Source organism: Misgurnus anguillicaudatus, chromosome 12 (assembly GCF_027580225.2).
Source record: "Misgurnus anguillicaudatus chromosome 12, ASM2758022v2, whole genome shotgun sequence".
In the NCBI taxonomy this organism is placed as follows: Eukaryota; Metazoa; Chordata; class Actinopteri; order Cypriniformes; family Cobitidae; genus Misgurnus; species Misgurnus anguillicaudatus.
Window position 1 is genome coordinate 25,918,929 of NC_073348.2, and position 23,242 is coordinate 25,942,170.

The 23,242-nt window shown below is 39.5% G+C and overlaps 1 protein-coding gene across 1 annotated transcript in view; it reads left to right on the plus strand.

Moving 5' to 3' along the window:
* Positions 1 to 23,242, plus strand: part of LOC129446295 (uncharacterized) — a 29,683-nt gene continuing 6,441 nt past the window's right edge. The window contains exons 1-2 of the mRNA XM_073873701.1: positions 1 to 130; positions 256 to 521. Coding sequence (XP_073729802.1) covers positions 1 to 130; positions 256 to 521 — 396 coding nt within the window. The remainder of the gene's footprint in view (positions 131 to 255; positions 522 to 23,242) is intronic.

Genomic DNA, 23,242 nt, shown 5'->3' on the forward strand with positions numbered 1-23,242 from the left:
ATGATCATCACTGAATCTCAGAGAATGAACAAGGAGTATTTAACAATGGTTATTTATGAGAGCACAGATTCTGTGAGAGATCAGGACAGATACAAACAGACAACAGCCACTGAAGCATACTGTACAGGAAGTGACATTCATTTCTGTGTTAAAGATACAACAAAAGTTATTACAAAAAAATAATAATGCATGTTTAATAACTAATTTTTTTACTACTGAAAAATACTTCAATTTAATGTCCTGTGTCATCTTTAGGAAGTGAGCGTGTGAGGATGAGAAGTTACAGATCAGTTACAGTGTGTTTGGTGCTGCTGTGTGTTCTTCTACTGACTGCAGTCATAGTGCTGTGTGTCCTCATCTATACAAACAATCAACAGTTTAATATCAAGACCAAAAACATCACTGAAGAGAGAAACCAACTACTAACCAAATATACCAGCATCACAGAAGAGAGAGACCAGCTATTTACCAACAATGCCAAACTCACAGAGGAGAGAGACCAGCTACTAACCAAATATACCGTAGTGAAATACAATCTGGACCATCATGATCGTCGGTGTCGTCGGCCTATGTAATGTTCTGACTAGTTTCTAAACTGAACTCTGGAACAAATACCTCATTGAAAATAACAAATGTTTTGGTTTCCTAAAGACTGCGATCATGGATTAATGCTATGACAGGTTTGACAGCCAATCTGTGGTTGTATACATTATATAGTACACACGTTAGCTGAGTTTAGTTTTTGAGATGCTTTAGCTATGATTTGGACTAAAGTAATCTACTTGTTGTTTCTTTTGCTTGTTATCAGAAAAAGGACTTTGTTGTTATTGAGTCTTTGCAGAGTTTATCGGAAACGTGTGTTTCACGAAAGCCACTTGTTTATGTTGTTACTGCTGCAATGGTCAATACTAAACTCACAAAAGAGAGAGACCAACCTACTAAACAAGTATACCAAACTCACAGAAGAGAGAGACCAGCTATTAACCAAATATACCAAACTCACAGAGGAGAGAGACCTGCTACCAGGGCCGGATTATCCATAGACGGGATTGGACGAGTGCCCTGGGGCACCAGGCAATGGGGGGCACCAAGGGCTCCAGACTGCGGCCAAAAAGTATTTGCGCATGTGCGGGCACCTGTGACAAAACTACGGAATGCGGGATCGGGTTTTAAATGCTCATTTGCATGATGCGTATATAGTTTTATCTTACCATGCGCTCAGTTGAATCTACCGATGGGTCTACGCAGCCAGGGTAAAGTCAACACATCTCACTTAGAACTGCGAGGAGACGCGCTGGCGTGGATTTAAAATGAAACATTGCAGAGATGAGAGACAAAGAGAGCGGGAGAACTTCTAGCCTACATTAACACCGACAACATTATAGATGAGAATAAAGGTTTCAGACACCAATACCCAGTTAAGGAATGTGTAAAGGATACAAGTATGTAGATTGCCCTGCCACTCATCTCATTACAGTATGCTATCTGGATATAACTTTTTGTATATGTATCTTATGCCTAGAATTAGTTAAAACTTCTTAACATGCACCTTCCCGGCGGCGGGCCCTCGGGGGCGTTTGTACATGTTTTTGTACTTTGTTTAACATCAAATATTCAATCAACAATCATAAACTTTGCATCATTTGAAAGTTTAAACACTCCAAATTCATGTTCTGAGCTTATTTTTGCAATCAATACACTGTTGTGGAAAGGGTTAAATGAAATGCAGACGGAATGCATATAAAAATGGTTGTGGGTACTCACATATCTTGCCATATGGTTCTGATCATTTCTGACAATTCCCAAAAACTTCAACGTACATTGCAATGTAAGGGTCCACTCTTCTAAAAGCATCCCACGTTTTAATCCAAAACAACGAAAAATAGTAAAAAACACAGCAATATCCTCTTTTGTTTACATCCGCGCGTCCGATAAGTAGGATTGTTACGATCCCAGATGGTATTTTTTTTAGGGGTATGAATGGGAGGCAACAATATGAAATGATTGTGGATTTATTTTTGGTGTGTGTATGGGAGCCAACAACGACAGACAACAGAAATAGTGGGCAAAACTGTGCAATTTATTAATGTACAAAAGGTGTTTAGTGGTGTGACAAGGTGAATAAAAGGTGATGATATTTACAATATTTACAAGTAACAAATAACAAAGACACAAAAGGGGAAAGGGGCACGAGCGGTGTCAAAACAAAGAAACAAACAAAACAAAACCATTCTAGCTAACTGTTTTACCTATGCTACAAAATAAAAGGTAATTAGATAAATCTTCAGCGTCACACAACGCCCTAACTTACCTACTCTACCTACCCAAACACAAAACGTACAGAGGGTGGCACACGCTCCTAAACTAGTGTCTCTAATACAGTGAATGTAACCTACGTGTTGCACAATGTACACTGTAAAAAATTTATATTTTTAAAAATTGTGGAAACTGAAAGTTAAGTATTGACTAAACATATTGCTTTCAAATAATTCTCCCCAAACAAAAATATGCATTGTGGTAATTAAAACCCATGGTATTGGGGTAAAACAAAAAATAATATATTCACAGGACATATTAAACTCTGCTCAGCCAATTCATCGTGTCAAATGAAAAATCTGAGTTGACTGAATGTAGTTTGAGACAGAAAAGCGTATGGGCATGCACCTGAAAATAATTGGCTTCAGTGTGGATACGCGGGAGTTGATGATCGACATTTTCTACAATAAAGTTATGGTAAGTACTTAAATATTTACATTAAAGTCATTTTTAAGTATTTTTAAAGTCATTTTCAAGTTAAACTGAGTGAAAATCTGAATAATTACAGCATAACAAACAAAAAGCATATTGCCGAGTCTGAGGAACTGAAAGCAAGACAGAATTTCCGATTGTTTAAATGTTTTAAAACGAGTGTTTAACTTTGTTGTGATTGTATTGATTGATTGAGAGACTATGTTAGTAGTTATACGATGTTTGTTATAAAACTGATAACGCACCGAGATAACGCTTCATTTAGCGATGAAATGGCAAGGCCACTACAACTTTCACAGTGAGTATATTATATTTATTTAAGCAATATCGCTCGAGTAGGAGTGTGATATAGCTCTATATCATCACGGCTGTGAATAGGCCAGAGGCACGAGGCCGCAGCTATATCACACTCGGTGCTTTTATACAACAGTTCGACGGCACACGTTTGAAAAACGAAAACTAGAAAACAACAACGGAGTTTTTTTAAAAGCCTTTTTGTTTGAGAACTACTTCTTCCGCCACGGATTTGAGGGCGGCCAGAATGACAGGTAAAACTTTCGGCTGCTTTGAAGCTCATAACAACTCAATGGACGGAAAAGCCGTTACTTTATATTACCGTTTCTTGGTCACAAAGTGTAGTTTTAAGATTAGTTCAGTCGAGAATGTATATGTATTATATTTAAATCTGCAGTCGATTAGTAAAGATAGCGTCTGTTTGAACGTTTGCTTAGTGGGATTCGGTACGAATGAGAACCAAAGCATGAGCGGACATCAGTGTTCACTCGCCCCGCTGACCACCGCCCTCTCTGGGCTACATCTCTGACAGAGATACCCTGGCTCTCATGTTGGCCTTGTTTGTTTTTAATGGTCAAAATGAGATCAAATCAGCAGTATTTGGTGTCATGATCAAACTAGTACTTGTTTTTTAATTCATATTTAGTGTCTTTTGTGTTGTTATTGTTTTGGCGCGAGGTAAAAGTTAATAAAACTATACTTGTATAACGTTACTATTGCTTTCTCATTTATTCTTAACGTGATACGAGCACTCGATTATTATTATTAAACTTTGTTCTTGTCAGTACTATATAAAACGGTTTTCTATAAGTGTCAGAGAGATGTTTTTGCATGCTGCTTATAAATATACCAGTGGCGATATCTCATAACATGTTTTAATAGTCACGTCACGATAAAGTAAATGATCAATGTCCACATTTAAAAGCTGCGGGGCTTACCTGCAGTTCCACGGTGTTTTCACGTTCTGATAAAAGATATGGCTCCAGAAAAAAACGAGTGTTTATATTCCTCTTTCTAAGTGTTAATCGTCCACACGATGTGACAAGACATTTCTCCCATTAACTTTAACGTAACATCCAAGAGCGCTGATCTTTGACGGAATAATAACTTCCGATTGGGGATTCACAGACTGATTTATGAGCTAGTAAACTAATGAGACAAACGGAGAGTGATTCAAAACAGGGCGTCTGTGTTTTTCCATTCAGAGATGAGCCTGCTTAGGACCTTCATTCACTAGATGGCGGAATGATACGAAAGGTGAAGCGGTTACAGTGCCGATATCAGCACAATATCGCATAGGTCTTAGCCAATCAGATTTGAGAACCAGAAAGAACTGTTGTATACATTTCTTATATAACATAATTGTGTGAAAACTCTTTTTTGAGATTTATGTGCGTTAATTTTATTAAGAGTCGCTGCGCCGCGCCCGCACACGTGCACACATAGACATGAAAGGCTGCTTGCAACCTGCAGCTTTCTAAAGAGAAATTGCAGTTTTTTAATTAATGAATATATTACGAGTGTAGGGGCATCTATATTTGGCCTGGACGTAACAAAAAGGACACATTGTTTACAAGTATTCGACCGTATGCAGCACTGCGCAGACAAATCAACCCATGACATCAAAGTTCCGCGAGAGCCATTCAAAAGCTTATTACTCTCGCGATACATTGATCTCATGTGTCAATCGATCTGTGCCGCGCATGCTGCCGTCGTCATCTTGCGTCAGGAAATCCACGAGGGCTAGATATGAAAAAGACGCTCTTTATCAGCTGGTGTTGTAAAGCTGCAGGTGATACTCAACGGCGCGAGTCTCAAATAAGTGCAAGGACACCGCCCAAAACGGATGAGATGTTTAAATAATCAGCGCGTTAACTGTACTGTAAGTAATCGAATATAGAACCAACACTAAGTAGCTTAACATTAGTACCTATCGGTTTGCTTGAACAATCTATCTCTTAGAAAATTAACCATAGTTTTACTATTGTTTGTGTTGGATAAGCATATAAGCACACATTTACCAAAGTCTCACTAAAGGATATTTTCAGTCAAACTATAATAAAGTAATGAAAACTGTCCTATACCAAAATAACTGTACTTCTATATTACAATTGTTTTATTTTTCATAATGTTGAACAGCAATATAGCTAAGAACAGACGTTTTTATATGTTCAGAAGTGTAAACTTTGAGGATATTCTGTATTGATCTGGTTTTATTTATTACATTTGGCTTCATTTGGTACATGAACGCTCAGTGATACTTTTTTACTTCTTACAGAGTAGCAAGGCTTCGGAGATTTACACGCGTGACATGAAAATGGGAATTCGTGAAACTCTGAACAGTTGCTGATCCATGTCAAGATTCATTTCCAGTGAGCAGGTTGTGCTGGAAATTTTGTGAGACTTTATGCCTTTAATTTGTAGAATGTTTTAGGTGTTTAATGTTTAAACTGTTATGAGGCATTGTTTAAAGTGTTTAAAGTAGTTTCATAAGCTCTTACTTAGTGTGAGAATGTTAAATTCAAGTGAAATTGTGATTAACGTTGGTTGAGGAACCCTCCCCACTTTTATATAGATGTTTTTTGGAGATAGGCCTATTTGTAAAATGTTTTACATGTTTAATGTTTGAATTGTTACTGTAGGTGGCGGTTCCATGAGCTTTGAATACTAAAATCTATGTGAAGCTTTACTGAACACTTGGGCGTTTTCCCGTACAGGGTCTATATCAATCTAGAGGACTAGGCCTTAGTTATATTAGGACATTTAGGTAGTTTTTACAAACGAACCTTATAAAAAACATTACTGGTGTGCATCTTGAGACAAAAACAAATGTCGGTGAAAGATGATTTTAAATTAAGACAGCTTAAACATGCTTTTTAGTCTGGAACTAGGATAAGACCTGTCCAGGAAATCATCCCTTGGGAAGGTATACTCAGTTACTTACATTTTATTTAAATTTTCACAAAATATTTGTAATTGTTATTGTATAAAACTTTTTATTAAAAATAATTATTTTCTAATGTCTACTGTGCAATTGTATGCGGACCATTTCTGTATGTTTACAATTTTAAGGTATTACTAATAAATAAAAATGAATAAAATGTTACAAAATAGTTTGAGTGTTTCTTTTTCTATTAGGACAATAAACAATTCAGCATGGTTCCTTACCAATATAATTTTATCAATATACATTTTCAGTTTGGGTAAATTAAAATAAGAATGCTACCATAATTTAAAAAAGTTAATTGGGCAAAAACATGGTTTCTTATTTTCAATTGGCTCAACCTGTTATTTCACATTGAGCTAATGTCTAAAGATCGTTGCCACAATTGATAAAATTCAGTTCACAGAAAATCTATTGGCCCAAGTGAAAATTGTCAATGTTACCAGTCACTAGAAAATTTTGAGTTAGGAAGGCAATTTTTTTACAGTGTATGTCACGTGACGTACTTACCTGTCCGCTTTCCCCAATATCAGCAAAGTCACACACAACAGAGCGAATGAACAGTAACGTACAGACGCTTAAACAAGTGACTAATAAACTGGGAACGAACAGTCTGACATACACAACGTGAAACAACACAGCAAATGAGTTTTAAACAGTATAACACAACAACAGGGGTTTTACAGTATCAGTAACCAGCGTACTGCATGAATGAACAGCGGTGGGTTTTAAATAAGCAGGACCGGGTGTTGATTGGTGGGTTGATCCGTGACGTAACATGGGATAATTAAGATTGACAGGAAAGGTGTTCAATGGCCGGGATCTGAGAAGACAGACAGCGGAGAAGAGAGAGAGAGAACAAAGAACAAAGAAAACCAACAAACAACATAGCACGTAACAATGATCAATCATGTTTATTTTCTATCAAATATCGATTTTTATCAGTGAAAATTCATCTCTTCCTGCTTCGTTAGACTTTTCCGATAAATATCCCGCCCTATTTTTCTGTTTTGTCCAATCAGAAAAGGTTTGACAACTCAAAATGTCATGGGATGCCTGATTTGCCGAGCCAGATGTCCTTCAGCTCACCATAGGCTTTTGACTGGATTACGCCAAAACGAAGCCAGCCAATGCATAGCCAGCAAAGTTTGATGGGCAGGGGTACTAACCAATCATGAAACGATTACAAGGATTCAACTTACGTCAGTAAAGTGTACTTCTGCGCAAATCTACAGAAGCGCATGGAGAGAAATGCCCACACCCCCTCCGTGCGCGTTTGTTTGTTTGGGTAGCATAGCAGCCGGCTAGGCTCTCCGGAGCCGCTGAGAAACCTCTCCAAAGGTTAGATATAACATCTCCATTGTGGATCGTCGACTGCAGATGACTTTGAGGCAAGTTGCAAATATTAATTGAGTCTTAAATACATAATTTAGACAAAGGATATAGACTAATGTTAGCAGTAATGGAGAGAAGTGCCGACGCAAATCCCACGGAGCCTTTCTCTTAATTTCGTTATTGCCAAATACCCATCTTAATTCAGAATGTATTATCTTAATTTAATTCGTTAAGAAATAATATTTTTTATTGGCCTATTTATAGTGTATTGCATAGGCCTATTTAGAATGAGATGTTACAATGTTACAGATGACTTATTTTATTTCTTTGTTTCAACTTCCAAGTTTGCGTGTAGATTATTAGTAATGAATAAATAATGTTAAAACCTGTGTAAATTACTCATTCTTGACAAAAGCTGTGTGTGTGCGCTGCGCACATTTAAATAATGTCGGGCTGTAAACAGGTTCGGGCTTTTAAAAAGCTGTCAATCTAAATGTACTTTCGGCTTCGGGCTGCATTCTGTTGGGCTCCGGTCATTTCGGGCCTAACTTTTAAGGCCCGATTACAGCTCTACTTCAGATGACGACACCCCTGCCGCCGCCGCTGAAGAACCAATCGAGTCGCTTCAACACGACTCAGAGCTCATCCGCATCCTCACTCAAGCTACAGCGGAGCTCAATATTCAGTGGTCGCCGCTGTCAGAGCCTCAACTCAGCCGTCCGGATGAGTGGTTCCTGCAGCCCGGGCGTCGTCAACAGTCCCACCAGCTGCAGGTGCCGTACTTCCCGGAGGTTCACCAGGAGCTCACTAAGTCTTGGCGCGTTCCTCACTCCATCCGAGCGCAGAGCGCCGTCTCCCACGTCCTCTCCGTAGTGGACAGCGCCAACAAACACAGCTACACCAAGCTAACACCGCTCGAGGAGTCTGTCGCGGCTCACCTTCTGTTTCCTACCGAAACGATCTGCTTCAGCGTCTGAGACTGTCCGCCCAAAACCGCCACCAGCTCAGCGCCCAAAGCCAGCACCAGCTCAACCCCAGCAGAGAGCCGAACCGGAGGTTAAGCGCCAGCGTCCTGCATGACAGGCTGGTCCACCTCGACGCCGCAGTCCCCTTCCTAGGATCACGCTGGACCCGGCACCGGTGCGGAGGAAAAGAGGCTCTGGTCCCGCTCCTCGGGCGCTGGACACACCCTTGCTGTAACAGCGAAAAACAAATTTTTACCTTTTCAAAAAAAGAGCAAATTTCCTCCTCTGTACACACACACACACACACACACACACACACAAACTTTATGTTTGGCAATCCACCCCCGGTATGCTGGGCTGGATTCTAAAAGTGATCCAACACGGTTATTCACTTCGCTCAGAGACCACCCTGGTTTCGGGGCGTTCTCTACACCACTGTCCCAGACGATCGCATGCAGATCCTCAGGGAAGCGGTGCGTTCTTTATTACTAAAAGACGCGATGGAGACGGTCCCGGCGGATCAAAGTGAATCAGGCTTTTACAGTTGTTATTTTCTCGTTCCAAAGAAAGACAGCGTCCTCAGAACGATCTACGCATTTTGAACCGTGCTCTTGTCAAATGGCCATTCAAAATGCTTACAGACAGACGAATCATGGCGTTAATTCGACCAGGCGATTGGTTCATATCAGTGGATCTGAAAGATGCTTACTTTCACATTCCGATAGCACCTCGTCACAGGCCGTTTCTAAGATTCGCATTCGATGGGACAGCATATCAATACAAAGTTCTGCCCTTCGGATTATCTCTGGCACCACGCACGTTTACCAAATGTGCGGATGCGGCGCTCGCCCTCTCAGACAGCGGCATCCGCATATTAAATTACCTTGACGACTGGCTTATTCTAGCCCAGTCAGAGAGGGAAATTATCATGCACAAGACCGTTGTACTCCAATTTGGAGAATTTGCACAAATCAACCTCCAGAAGAGTTTGTGCACCCCCACGCAGCGGATCGCGTTCTGAGGCATGACGCTCGACTCGATAAAGATGCGAGCATGGCTTACACCGGAACGTGCGCTCACGGTCAGGCGCGAGGCAGCGTCATTTAGAGCGGGTTCATCTCCCTCTCAAACGATTTCAAAAAATGCTGGGTCTTATGGCCCACTAATACCGTTGGGAATACTGTTCATGAGACCGCTTCAGAGAGCGGGATACATTCCTAAAGTCTTGACCATGCCATTTAGAGTTCAGGTGGTTTCACTTCTCGCCTTCCCGCCTTCCCGCGGCTGAACGGCGAACAAACCCCGAACACGCTCTGCCCCGTCAGAGCGTTAAGAATATACACGGACCGTTCTGCCTCATACCGCAAGTCAGATCAGCTGTTCGTAAGCTTCGCGCACCACTCTTTAGGTATGCCGCTCACTAAACAGAGGCCATCTAAATGGATCTTGAAGCCATTGCTTTGGCTTCTGCCTCCCTGAATAAACATTGTCCAGTTGGTTCAAAAGCCCACTCTACGCAAGGTATGGCTTCATCATGGGCTTGGTCTACGGGGATTTCTATCTTTGACCTTTGTAATGCGGCCGGCTGGTCCTCGCTGTCTACGTTTGTCAGATTTTATAGCCTGAATGTCCCTGCCTTACAAGCACAGGTCATATCGGCTTAATGTTCACGGGACTGCGTTTCTGTATGCCTTCTCGGTGCGCTGCGAGCTCACCGTCATGGCTATCTGTTAATACATTATTATGCACAGCTCGTGGCGCACTCAGGGAACCCGCCGTCTTGTGCTCTGTTATATGCATCATGGTGCGTTTAGAAACTTCACTGCACCTCAGTCCGCTGTGTATACACGGCGGGATGGGAATACGTTCCCCCATAGCGTCAGCAACTGACGCAATGCAAAGTGACCGTATTGAAAGGGAACGCTTAGGTTACTCAAGTAACCCCGGTTCCCTGAAATAACGGGAACGAGCATTGCATCTCTGGCCGTGCTACAAACGTTTACGCAGCGAGTGTTATTCGGCTGCGCGCTTCAGTCGAATAATGGTAAGCTCTTGACGTTTGTTCCCGGACTTATATGGACGTGTGCCATGCCCCGCACGGGCTCAAACGTCGTTGGTCTGTATTTTCTACAGATGTTAACCAATAGGCTTCAATCGCGGAGTAAACGGGAGTTTTCTCAATAGCGTCAGCAACTGACGCAATGCTCGTTCCCGTTATTTCAGGGAACCAGGGTTACGTGAGTAACCTAAGCGTTTTCTAAGCCAGTTATTGTTAACTTTAGGCTAACTTAAAAAAAATCAATACATAATTGTCACGGCCGGGGGCGGACCCGAATAAACTAAAGGTCACGCCCCTCTCAACTCTTCCACCTCGAGGAGTTTCCCAAGACCACCCCAATGACCAGACAGACAAGTATACTACAGTTAAAACAAGCTTTATTAAATATTTAAAAGGAAAGGGGAGAGGGGAAAGGGTAATTTAAAACTAGTGTGTCTCTTCTTCGCCTCCAGGGCCACTTGGGGGAAAGACTGGGGACAGGGGCTCCTTTGGGGGCTCTGGCCCAACAATCCGTGGCGCGCTCCGCTTCTCCTGGAGGCAGAATCAGAATAATGATCAGACAAGGGTAAGGTACTTTGTTACTAGTCGCTGTTCATTCAACACGGGACCTTCGTTGGAACGGTAAGTGATGGCTATAGCCACAGGTCAAGTTCTCTCCACAGGTTACGTTACCCACAGCACTGGAGGATCCTCGTTCCCACACAGAGCTTCACCGGCACAGGTAGGTAATTTCTACAAGTACAGAACAGTTTCACTTCACAGGTTATATTACTCACAGCACTAGGGATCTTCACTCACACAGAGCTTCACTTGTACAGGTAGGTAATTGTTATAAGCACAGAACAGGTTTACTTCACAGGTTACGTTACTCACAGCACTGGGGATCTTCATGCACACAGAGCTTCACTTGTACAGGTAGGTAATTGTTATAAGCACAGAACAGGTTTACTTCACAGGTTACGTTACTCACAGCACTGGGGATCTTCATGCACACAGAGCTTCACTTGTACAGGTAGGTAATCGCTATAAGCACAGAACAGGTTTACTTCACAGGTTACGTTACTCACAGCACTGGGGATCTTCATGCACACAGAGCTTCACTTGTACAGGTAGGTAATCGCTATAAGCACAGAACAGGTTTACTTCACAGGTTACGTTACTCACAGCACTGGGGATCTTCACTCACACAGAGCTTCACTTATACAGGTATGTAATTGCTATAAGCACAGAACAGGTTTACTTCACAGGTTACGTTACTCACAGCACTGGGGATCTTCATGCACACAGAGCTTCACTTGTACAGGTAGGTGATTGCTGCAAACAGTGGATTTTCGCTGCAGTGTCAGTGCACCGTATTCCTTCGCCCATCCACGGCTGTCCGGGCGTCGTAGGGACTAGTGGGTCCGATGACACGGAGCCGAACGCTTCCCAAACTCCCCCTCCTTCTTCCACGACCGGGGTCACGAGTTGGGGCGAACCTTCGTCGGGGCTCCGCTCACCACGAGCTTCTGTTGGAGAGGTCAGTACACACACCGTTACAACCCACAGTCCGCACGGTACACTCTTGATAATACTCACTGGGTTTCTCCACTGTCTGCTCTATGGACAAACGAAGCTCTCGTTGACACACCCCGGGCACAGGGCTCAAATTTTCTCACTCTCCTTAGGACCCAGGCCACAACGGATGTCGCCGTCTCGTGACTTGTCAGGGCTAGGCGGTTTGAACGCTACAAGCACAGCATACACACAGCAAGTAAAGCGTAAACACCATCAATCAGTGAAACTCACCCACAGCACTCTTATACAACTTCACGTGGTTTTTAGATTGCTCTTGCCACCTGGCTACGACGACCTCGAGAGGATGGTTGGGCGATCGCTGGACCGCCGATGAGAGTGAGATGTGTGTTATTCACAGGCCCGGCGTGTTGATTATCCTCCTCTGGCTCACCTGCGCTTCCTTTTTCCCACAGGGCCACTGTTCTACTGGTGAACGATGCTTCCTACCATGTGCTTCGTCCGTGCTTCCGGTCAAACCACGGCTCACCCACGCTTCCCTCTCCAGTGGGGCCAGGGGCCTCAAAAACACAAAGGAACACACCAAACACTCTTTGTACAAGTATTGCACAGATAAGTACCACAGCTGTTACTCACACTTCGTTGTCAACAGCAGCTATTAACTGCACTCTTGATGGCTCTGTGTACGCTCTTTCTCAATGAAACTCCACAATATTCCTTCGTCAGCTAACTGCCCCTTTCTCTCTTCCCCAGGAGAGCGATCCAGCCAGCGTGGTCCGTCTGCAAAGCAGCAACACAGCGTATACAAAGTACACCACAAGCACGCCGTTTGATGTCTCCAAAGGTCTTTTTATGCACTGACTCTTCTCCTCGTCAGCCTATCAGCGACCGCTGTGCAAATTATCCCCACCTGCGCGCAATCAGGCTTAATTTTGACTTCGGGGAAACCCCGGAAATGAAATGTGGAAGACGGGTTCCGCCCGTCGTCGGTTCAACCAAAGATGTGGAAGACGGGTTCCGCCCGTCGTTGGTTCAAAACATCACCTGTGACATAATTTCCCCATAGACTTGCTTAAAGGGCGTTTTGCAGGTAAAATTTTTCAACGGATTTGTGCAATTTGATTGTTGATAATAAACATTTAAACTGTTATCCATTGTATTTAATCTTGTTGGGTATCACAAAACCCGAAAAAGTATGAAAAAGTACAGCAATTTGCAATGATTCTCCTTTCCCTCACAACGCACTGTATGACGTCACGCTGGGGAGATAATTGACCAAAGCCGCCTTGAGAGCATTGAGAATGACTATAGAAAGACGAGTGAAGTACAGTTCTGATAGCGCAGATAATAGATAAATACATACATACATACATACATACATACATACATACATAGATAGATAGATAGATACATAGATAGATAGATAGATAAGATAGATAGACAGATAGATAGACAGACAGACAGATGGATAGGCTAGTATAGAGAGATAGGCAGACAGCCAGATAGCATAAGGTTAGCATATCTTCGTGTAGAAAGTAAACAAACAATTAACATACTCGTGCATGCTGGCTTGAGGGGGTCCATGATCCTGCCTGAAATGGGTGTAACTTTATGCGATCTTCAGCACAAACGGTTTTGGCAGCATGTCTCTAATCCTGGAAGGTGAATGAAGCACGTCACGTCTGTTCGCGGGGACCAGCGACCCAAACGCACTCACTTTCTTACAGCCAGTAGCGGAATGGCAATCGAGAGAGTCGGGACTTTCCCGGGCCGATCTGATAATAGTTATACATTTCGAGTTATATTAGCAACACCGTCTGGCGGCGTGATGTGCGCCGGTTCCCGCAGCCCGCTGGTCAAACTGTGCAGGCAGCCTCTCTGCTCAAAGTATATAAAAGTGCTCAACCTGTTCGGCAGGTCCAAACATGTACAGGATTTATAAAAATACGATGATCAATGAGCGGTTCCTCCTCAAATGGCATAGCCTGTCGTGATGTAAAAAGCCGCCGAACGCCTGTTTATTACAGTATGTATGCGGTCGGATCTGAGTGTGCTGCAGCTGCTGACTGCTGCTGCGTATAAAATGATCGTGTGATTCGTTATAATCGCATAAACAAAATAACAAAGCATCCTTTTATTTCACAAAACAATATATTTGAGATATTATTTGATAGACTAGTAAGTGTGGATTAAGGATGTTTAAAAATCTCTAGCCTGGTGGTCAGGACATGAATGGATCAAATCAGCAGATTTGCGAAGTTTTATTTATCTCCACATATATCATAAATAATAATTAGCAAGGTAACTTTGCAGTATAACACATTATATATTTCCTACGATGTATATATGATTTCCAAATTATATACGTAAGTATTAAACAGCAATAAATGTCTCATCTATCTCTATGGCTCTGGCTGAGTCTTTCTCCACTTCTCCCCAACGTGACGTCATCGCAGAATTGCGTTAAAAAAACCGTTAGTACCAAAAACGTAAAAAAAGTGGTCTTTAAGACCATTTTTGAGACATTTTAAAAATTATACACATATCTTGAGTGATTTATGTACCCATTAATCGACAGTGGTGGTTAACCTGCAACATACACTTTAAGACATACATACCAAGTAATATTACAATAGGTACCCTGTAGTTATAAAATACTTAGAGTACACATATTTTTTTTATTTTCCATATTCTTACCCGTTATTACCCCAAACTTATCATATTGTTTCCTTATACCTACCAGTATGTACCGTAGAGGTACTCTGTTGTTATAAATAGGTACGCTGTAAATTCTGTTTAGTTACACGGTACATTGCCGGTCGTAATATAAAGTGTTACAGAATAATTAATTAAGCTTTGATTTAAACCAGATTTAGGCCTAATCCTTGTTGGTGCAACCCACTATTAATGTTTTAATTTCTTCCAATATTCATGCACTCTTAACCCGGATTAGTTGACATTACCAGAAATTTGTGGGGAAACCCGTTGCATATAACTTTAGTTTTTATCACTTTATATTACTTTTAATGTTATAAATGGTATTATAACACAAAATTAACGACTGACTTCAAGTCATTAAGTCATTTGATTCTCCACAGAATACACATAAAACTGTGTTTTTGACATATATTGTCAGTACTGTGGAGATAAAATGTAAGAAAGGGACAGCACTCACAGTTCAAGCTTCAAAAATAGCGTTTAATCGCCCACAACGAACGTTTCGGGCTGAACGCCCTTCTTCAGCGTACTGGCGATTTCACAAATTAATCACAGGTGTTTCCTTAAATAAGGTGTTCACCTCTGACCTGTATACAATTCCTCTCCAAAAGAGGGAGCTCAAGATACAAGCAACCATCAAAATACATTTCTGAAAATGTACAAATTGTACAAATACACTGATATGCAATAGACAAATGAAAAAAATGAAAAAAATAATATATAAATAAATTTACAATAAACAAAAAAGAAAAAAGCAGGAAGAGATAAACATATTCTTAAAGTTGTATCATATTAACAAAGTCAGAAAAGACAGGAAGAGAGAAACACATTCTTAAAGTTGTATCATATTAACAAAGTTACAGAAAACAGCTAAGGACCAATTCGTCATTCATCCCAGAGGGAATTATTGTACCCAAATAATGAATCCAATACGCTTCTCTCTGTAGTAACAATTTGTCTCGATCACCACCCCTACGTGGCATATGCACGACCTCAATACCCATAAATGTTAACTCTCTGACATCATGTTTTAAACTGTTGAAATGTCTCGCCACCGGTGATTTCTCATCATGTTTACGAATGCAACACTTGTGCTCACATATCCTAGTCTTCAATTCACGCTTGGTCTTACCCAGTGCTTTAAGTGGGCCGGAACGCCCCGGTACTCAGTACCGCCACTTCTAAAAATAGCTCTTGAGCGTACCACCACCTCTACGTGCGCCCAGAACGTGCTTTTAGCGTACCGGAACGCTCATCTGTTTAAAAATCAGAGGTTTAATTTAATCATTTGGCTGCGCTGCCGCTTTTCAGAGCGCCCTTAATGTACGCTTCCTAATTCGTTCCACCGAGAGCAGAGACTACATTACCCATACACCCTTGCGTTTACAAGTTAAAAGCGCATGCGTCCTTCAGTCAGTGTCAACGTGCTCTGGAGAGGTGTGTGTTTGTGTGTGAAACGCGCAACCATAGATGCTCGGTTAAAATGAAAATACAATGAACACGTAATATGCCCTCCTTGTTTTAGACTCTGAGTAGTAAAAGAACGCCGTCAGAATCAGAGGACTCGCTGACTGACATCCCACCAAGCCAGAATGATAGCTGCAGGTCAGACGCAAGCCTTGTAGGTACGTGATAATCTCCGCTGTCGCGGCTTTCAGTTTGGTTCCCCTCGACGCAATTTCGGATTTCCTCAGGCGATGTGCAGAAAACATTCTAGAAATTGTAATATACATTTAGTTTAATTGCTAAACTAAAAGTAAACGAAATTTCAATGAATTTGAACGACGTGCACAGTAGTTTTACCACCCGCAAAATGGAAAACAATGGGACAAAATAAATGACTTTAATTAGAGTTTCAAATGGCCAGTATTTTGTTATTCTTGACCCCATAGACATGGTCTTTTTTTCAAGCTTTTTCTATCTGAACCACTAGTTTTAGCATTTAACCATGCTGAAAATTTTACTCACATATCTACCTTTTGCCCATTTTATTTATGTTCAAAAACTCTTTCTACAGTAGCCCTTTCTAATGGTATTTTTTCAAAATCCTTTTGCACATTTTATTTATGTTCAGTAGCTATTTCTAGCTCAAGCAAATCCACAAATTTATAAAAGGATTAATTATTTTTTACAAGGTCGTCTGTTGACTGCTAAATATAAAACCCCTTCAATATAGACGGGTTGCACGGCGACGTCACTAACTGGTTGCGCGCGCAACCGAGAGGCAGAAAGAAGAGACGTGCATTGTGTTGTATGCTAGGAGCGGTGTCTGTAAGTCAAAATGCCAAGGAATTTTTGCGTGGAAAATAGTACCAACAGATTCAGTGCTGGGTGCCTGATGTTAACATACCAGTAGATACGACTATTACGTAACTAGCATTATAATTATAACATTATAATTCATACATGTATCACAGTAACACTGCAAAAATAAAGACAGAAAAACAGATCCAACTAAAATCAAGTCTTATTTATATACAAACAATAAAGAACGCTTCAATAATTAAGGTTGTTGCAGTAGCGGATCAGCTCACCAATCAGGCTTTCTGCCTCCTGGATGCGCGCGCACCCTGCAATGTTTGTAAACTTGCAACCCCTCTATAGGAGTCGAGTCAGCAAAAAAAAAAAAAAAAAAAAATAGAGTACCGGCACCTCTTTTGGGCCACTTAAAGCACTGGTCTTACCAACATAGTACAAATCACAAGGACATTTTAACAAGTATACCACATACTTTGTGTTACAAGTAATCCTACCTCAAACACGAATGGTTTATCCAAGGTGGTTTGCTTAAAAATTTGTCCTTTTATCATAGCATAACAATGAACACAGTTATGGCATGGAAAATTGCCACTAAGAATGTGTGATAAAAAATGAGAACGTGTAGTAGATAGATCTGTTTTTACTAAAACATCACGTAAGTTTGGAGATCTCTTATAGAAGTGTCTAGGTGGAATGGTGAAGCAAGTTGCAATCTGTGGATCTGTCTCTAAGATGTGCCAGTGTTTTCTTACTATATGTTTTAAAGAAATAGGACTGTACGTGGAGACCAGCGGTAAGCTCTGTTGGACCACATCCTTCTGTTTGGGCTGTAATAAATCTGTTCTTTGTATCTGTCTTACTCTACTAAGATGTTGTTGTAGTATAGGATTCTTATACCCCCTTATCATTAAAGCCGTCCCACAAGTTTTTTGCGTGTATTTCAAACGTATCTTGTGAAGCGCAAATACGTTTAACGCGTGTAAACTGACTGTATCAAATCATTCGTGTTTGAGGTAGGATTACTTGTAACACAAAGTATGTGGTATACTTGTTAAAATGTCCATGCGATTTGTACTATGTTGGTAAGACCAAGCGTGAATTGAAGACTAGGATATGTGAGCACAAGTGTTGCATTCGTAAACATGATGAGAAATCACCGGTGGCGAGACATTTCAACAGTTTAAAACATGATGTCAGAGAGTTAACATTTATGGGTATTGAGGTCGTGCATATGCCACGTAGGGGTGGTGATCGAGACAAATTGTTACTACAGAGAGAAGCGTATTGGATTCATTATTTGGGTACAATAATTCCCTCTGGGATGAATGACGAATTGGTCCTTAGCTGTTTTCTGTAACTTTGTTAATATGATACAACTCTAAGAATGTGTTTCTCTCTTCCTGTCTTTTCTGACTTTGTTAATATGATACAACTTTAAGAATATGTTTATCTCTTCCTGCTTTTTTCTTTTTTGTTTATTGTAAATTTATTTATATATTATTTTTTTCATTTTTTTCATTTGTCTATTGCATATCAGTGTATTTGTACAATTTGTACATTTTCAGAAATGTATTTTGATGGTTGCTTGTATCTTGAGCTCCCTCTTTTGGAGAGGAATTGTATACAGGTCAGAGGTGAACACCTTATTTAAGGAAACACCTGTGATTAATTTGTGAAATCGCCAGTACGCTGAAGAAGGGCGTTCAGCCCGAAACGTTCGTTGTGGGCGATTAAACGCTATTTTTGAAGCTTGAACTGTGAGTGCTGTCCCTTTCTTACATTTTATCTCCACAGTACTGACAATATATGTCAAAAACACAGTTTTATGTGTATTCTGTGGAGAATCAAATGACTTAATGACTTGAAGTCAGTCGTTAATTTTGTGTTATAATACCATTTATAACATTAAAAGTAATATAAAGTGATAAAAACTAAAGTTATATGCAACGGGTTTCCCCACAAATTTCTGGTAATGTCAACTAATCCGGGTTAAGAGTGCATGAATATTGGAAGAAATTAAAACATTAATAGTGGGTTGCACCAACAAGGATTAGGCCTAAATCTGGTTTAAATCAAAGCTTAATTAATTATTCTGTAACACTTTATATTACGACTGGCAATGTACCGTGTAACTAAACAGAATTTACAGCGTACCTATTTATAACAACAGAGTACCTCTACGGTACATACTGGTAGGTATAAGGAAACAATATGATAAGTTTGGGGTAATAACGGGTAAGAATATGGAAAATAAAAAAAATATGTGTACTCTAAGTATTTTATAACTACAGGGTACCTATTGTAATATTACTTGGTATGTATGTCTTAAAGTGTATGTTGCAGGTTAACCACCACTGTCGATTAATGGGTACATAAATCACTCAAGATATGTGTATAATTTTTAAAATGTCTCAAAAATGGTCTTAAAGACCACTTTTTTACGTTTTTGGTACTAACGGTTTTTTTAACGCAATTCTGCGATGACGTCACGTTGGGGAGAAGTGGAGAAAGACTCAGCCAGAGCCATAGAGATAGATGAGACATTTATTGCTGTTTAATACTTACGTATATAATTTGGAAATCATATATACATCGTAGGAAATATATAATGTGTTATACTGCAAAGTTACCTTGCTAATTATTATTTATTTTTGTTTATTGTAAATTTATTTATATATTATTTTTTTCATTTTTTTCATTTGTCTATTGCATATCAGTGTATTTGTACAATTTGTACATTTTCAGAAATGTATTTTGATGGTTGCTTGTATCTTGAGCTCCCTCTTTTGGAGAGGAATTGTATACAGGTCAGAGGTGAACACCTTATTTAAGGAAACACCTGTGATTAATTTGTGAAATCGCCAGTACGCTGAAGAAGGGCGTTCAGCCCGAAACGTTCGTTGTGGGCGATTAAACTCTATTTTCGCAATTTGAACTGTGAGTGCTGTCCTTTTCTAACACTATATGACATTATTTACATTGAGGGATTCAGCACCCAGTTTGATTGACCCCATTATCAGTAAGTGTGAGCGTGTTGTTGCACAGAACAGTACTGTGGAGAGAAATACAATAAAATGTTCTGAACAGGCTTCATGTATGAAAACACTGATCACCTGAACGGTGACTTCACAAAATTATAATTTACAACAAAACAACATCAATACTATAAGAGCTTCAACCTATATGACATTTTATTAAAAAATATTTGAGTAGTCAAAGTTCTTATCAGTTTTTTTTTCGGTGAAAAAGCAGAAAATAATCAAAATATTCAGGCGCAAAGGATTATGGGTATTCCTCACAACATGAAGTAATAATTTTAAGTTAATTTTGCTTGAATGTTTAAGTTTAATGGATTTTGTAAGCTTAAAAGTCAAATCAACTAAACTTTTTAAGCTTTGGCTTCAAAACAGAAAATTTTAAGTGATGTTTACTTGATTGTTTAAGTAATGACAATTTCTGGGTTAACAGTGCATATGTACTCTGATGACACCAAAGATTTATTAAACATCTTAAAAAAGTCTTGTGAAAAGGTCCTAATATGTACCATTTTCATGCAGATATGAATACATTTACTACCAATACCTCTAAGGTATTAACATGTAGCTTTGAGGTACTATGCAATCTTTGGTACCGAAACTTATGGGGTACTAATATGAACTCTTTAGGTGCAAAGGTGTACTTTTTTAAAATATAGACTTTGTGTTCAAGAAATGTGTAATTGATGACAGTCAACTAAAAACTTAATTGTTTTTTTTTTGAAGAAGAAGAAGAATTGCAATTCTGAATTGCTTGAATTGGTAGAACATAGCCTACCTACCTGAAATTTTCAGTTGAAGTTCAGACGAAAGCCCACACAGCATTAAGCTGAAAGTTTATGTGGCATCACCTGCTGCCTGTAGGGGCACTAATGTAGTAATTATTATGGGTCGTGTTTAAGAGGGGTGACAGATGACCAAGGTTAACATGAGTACTGGTTGGTTGCTATGTTCACCTGAGACCTGGTCCTGCATCTGGGTGTTAATTTTGGGGAAGTTCGACAGACAACCATAGATTCTAGTTTGCTTATTGAGTGAGGTATTTGTAGCTTAATTAATGATACATATCTTAACCTAGCTATGTATATGATCTGTCTCAAGTACAGTGAAAAAGAGAACAGATTACCATAAAAAAGTGTAAAACCAGTATTGTGGAGTTGAGGGCCTGTTTGTTTGTAGTGTTCTGTGTTGGGACCAGTGGCTGCTGGTGACTTCTTTTCTGAGGAGGCACGAATGAGAAGCACATCAAAACATTGTCGTGTGTGGCTCATCATTTCAAACTACGTGCCTGCTGCAGACGCTTTGAAAGGGTTTATGATAAAAGAAATGCTTGCGTTTGCTAGATACTTGCTTAATCTCATGTGTAATCAGAGTGTCTTGTGAATGTGAACTTCTTTTTATCATAAACCCTTTCGACGCGTCTGCAGCAGGAATGTATTTTGACATGATGCAAGATGCACATAGGTTCACATGACGCACCACCGGCTGCCACTGGTTGGGACAGCTACTTTAAAAATTGTTTAAAAACTATAAACTTTTATTTTTAAAAGTATTTAGTTGTGTTACAAACCACTAACAAAACGAATACATATAGTAAAGTTGTCCAGCGTAAATCAAGGTTTTTTATAGTTAACTAAAACTAAAAACTAAACTAAAATTACTAGAATCAAATAAAATATGGGACTAATTTTTGTTGGAAAACTTAAATTAAATGATAATTAGAAAACACTGAAATATGTTTTAGGTGAAGCATTAAAATTATTAACTAAAACAAAATAAGAACTAAACTAAAGCTTTATTTAAATTATTTACATTTAATTAAAATTTTATTCAAATTATGGAAAATAATTTGGTGGAAAAAGCTAAAAATGACAAAATATTGAATAATAAAAATTAACATGAAAACTAAATATATAAAATAAAAGCTTATTCAAAATATGTATAAAACTACAATAAAAACGCAACTAAATATCCAGCAAACTGCTTTGAGTGTTTTTTAATCTGTTGCACTGGATGTCACATGATCTTACATAAAAGATATTCATCTTTGATATTTCCTGTTTGTGGTTAATTTTACGAATTAAAGCAAGATAAAAATATGCAAAAAGCTAAAGCATGTCAGATTAAGCCAAAGAGCACTGCAAGAACATATCACACAGTCCAGGCCACATGAAGATTAGATGATGACGGTCTGATACAGATTGAGATTCAAGAAAGACTGGAGATGATGGAGAGGATGTATGAGAAGAGATATTGCTTCTGCACAAAAACAAACAGAAAACAACAACTACAGTGTTCCGGTAATGGCCTCTATATTGTATGTAATCCTTAAACTTGCTGAAATCATTTAAACTATCACAATGTGTACATGTTTTATAGTACTTCACAGAGTTGTAATAAATCGAGCACTGTGCTGCTTCACACTGACTGCACTTTTATTTTAGTTTATTTAGTCTATTTTACAATCTTTTTAAATGCATTTTAAAAGCATTAAATACGTCAGATTTATTTAATTTTTATGGTTTTTTTTATTCTTTTAGCACTATCCCACCTCAGATCACCCTTAATGTTGAATGGGATTTTAATGATAAAATGTGCTATTTAAATATCACATTTTGGCTAGCAGCGTATTATCTTCCTAGAGTGATTAATAAGCTAAAATAGCAATATTTTAGTTAAGGATGGTCTGTGAGGCCGGTGATGTCGAATTTTGATTGGTTGCTTGACTAAGCGTGTTCCCCCAAACTAACATTATGTACAATTTCTTGCATTACGGAAAGCAAATATGAAGGCTACAAACATCCCATAATTTCAAGGTTGTATACTGCATTAACTAATTTCACCATGGACATTCGAAAATGAATTAAAGGAAAACTTTACTCACCCCCATGTCATCCAAAATGTTTGTCTTTCTTTGTTCAGAAATTAAAGGGATACTTCACCGATTTAGCATTCAGCTTTGTATATGTAGAAACCCGGCAGTATTACTGAATGACCATGTTTCCCTCCATCATTTCCCCCTGAGAGGAGAGATATCTGCATTTTGGTTCTGCAAAAAAGTCCTCCGATGATGCAAAAATCGTCATATTACATCATCGGAGGACTTTTTTGCAGAACCAAAATGCAGATATCTCTCTTCTCAGGGGGAAATGAGGGAGGGAAACATGGTCATTCAGTAATACTGCCGGGTTTCTACAGATACAAAGCTGAATGCTAAATCGGTGAAGTATCCCTTTAAGTGTTTTGAGGAAAACTTTCCAGGAGTTTTTTTTTCAATTCAATAGAGTTTATTGGTCCCCAACAAATTATAGTTTTAATGCAGTTTAAAATGGCAGTTTCAATGCAGTTTCAAACAATCCCAAACGAGGCA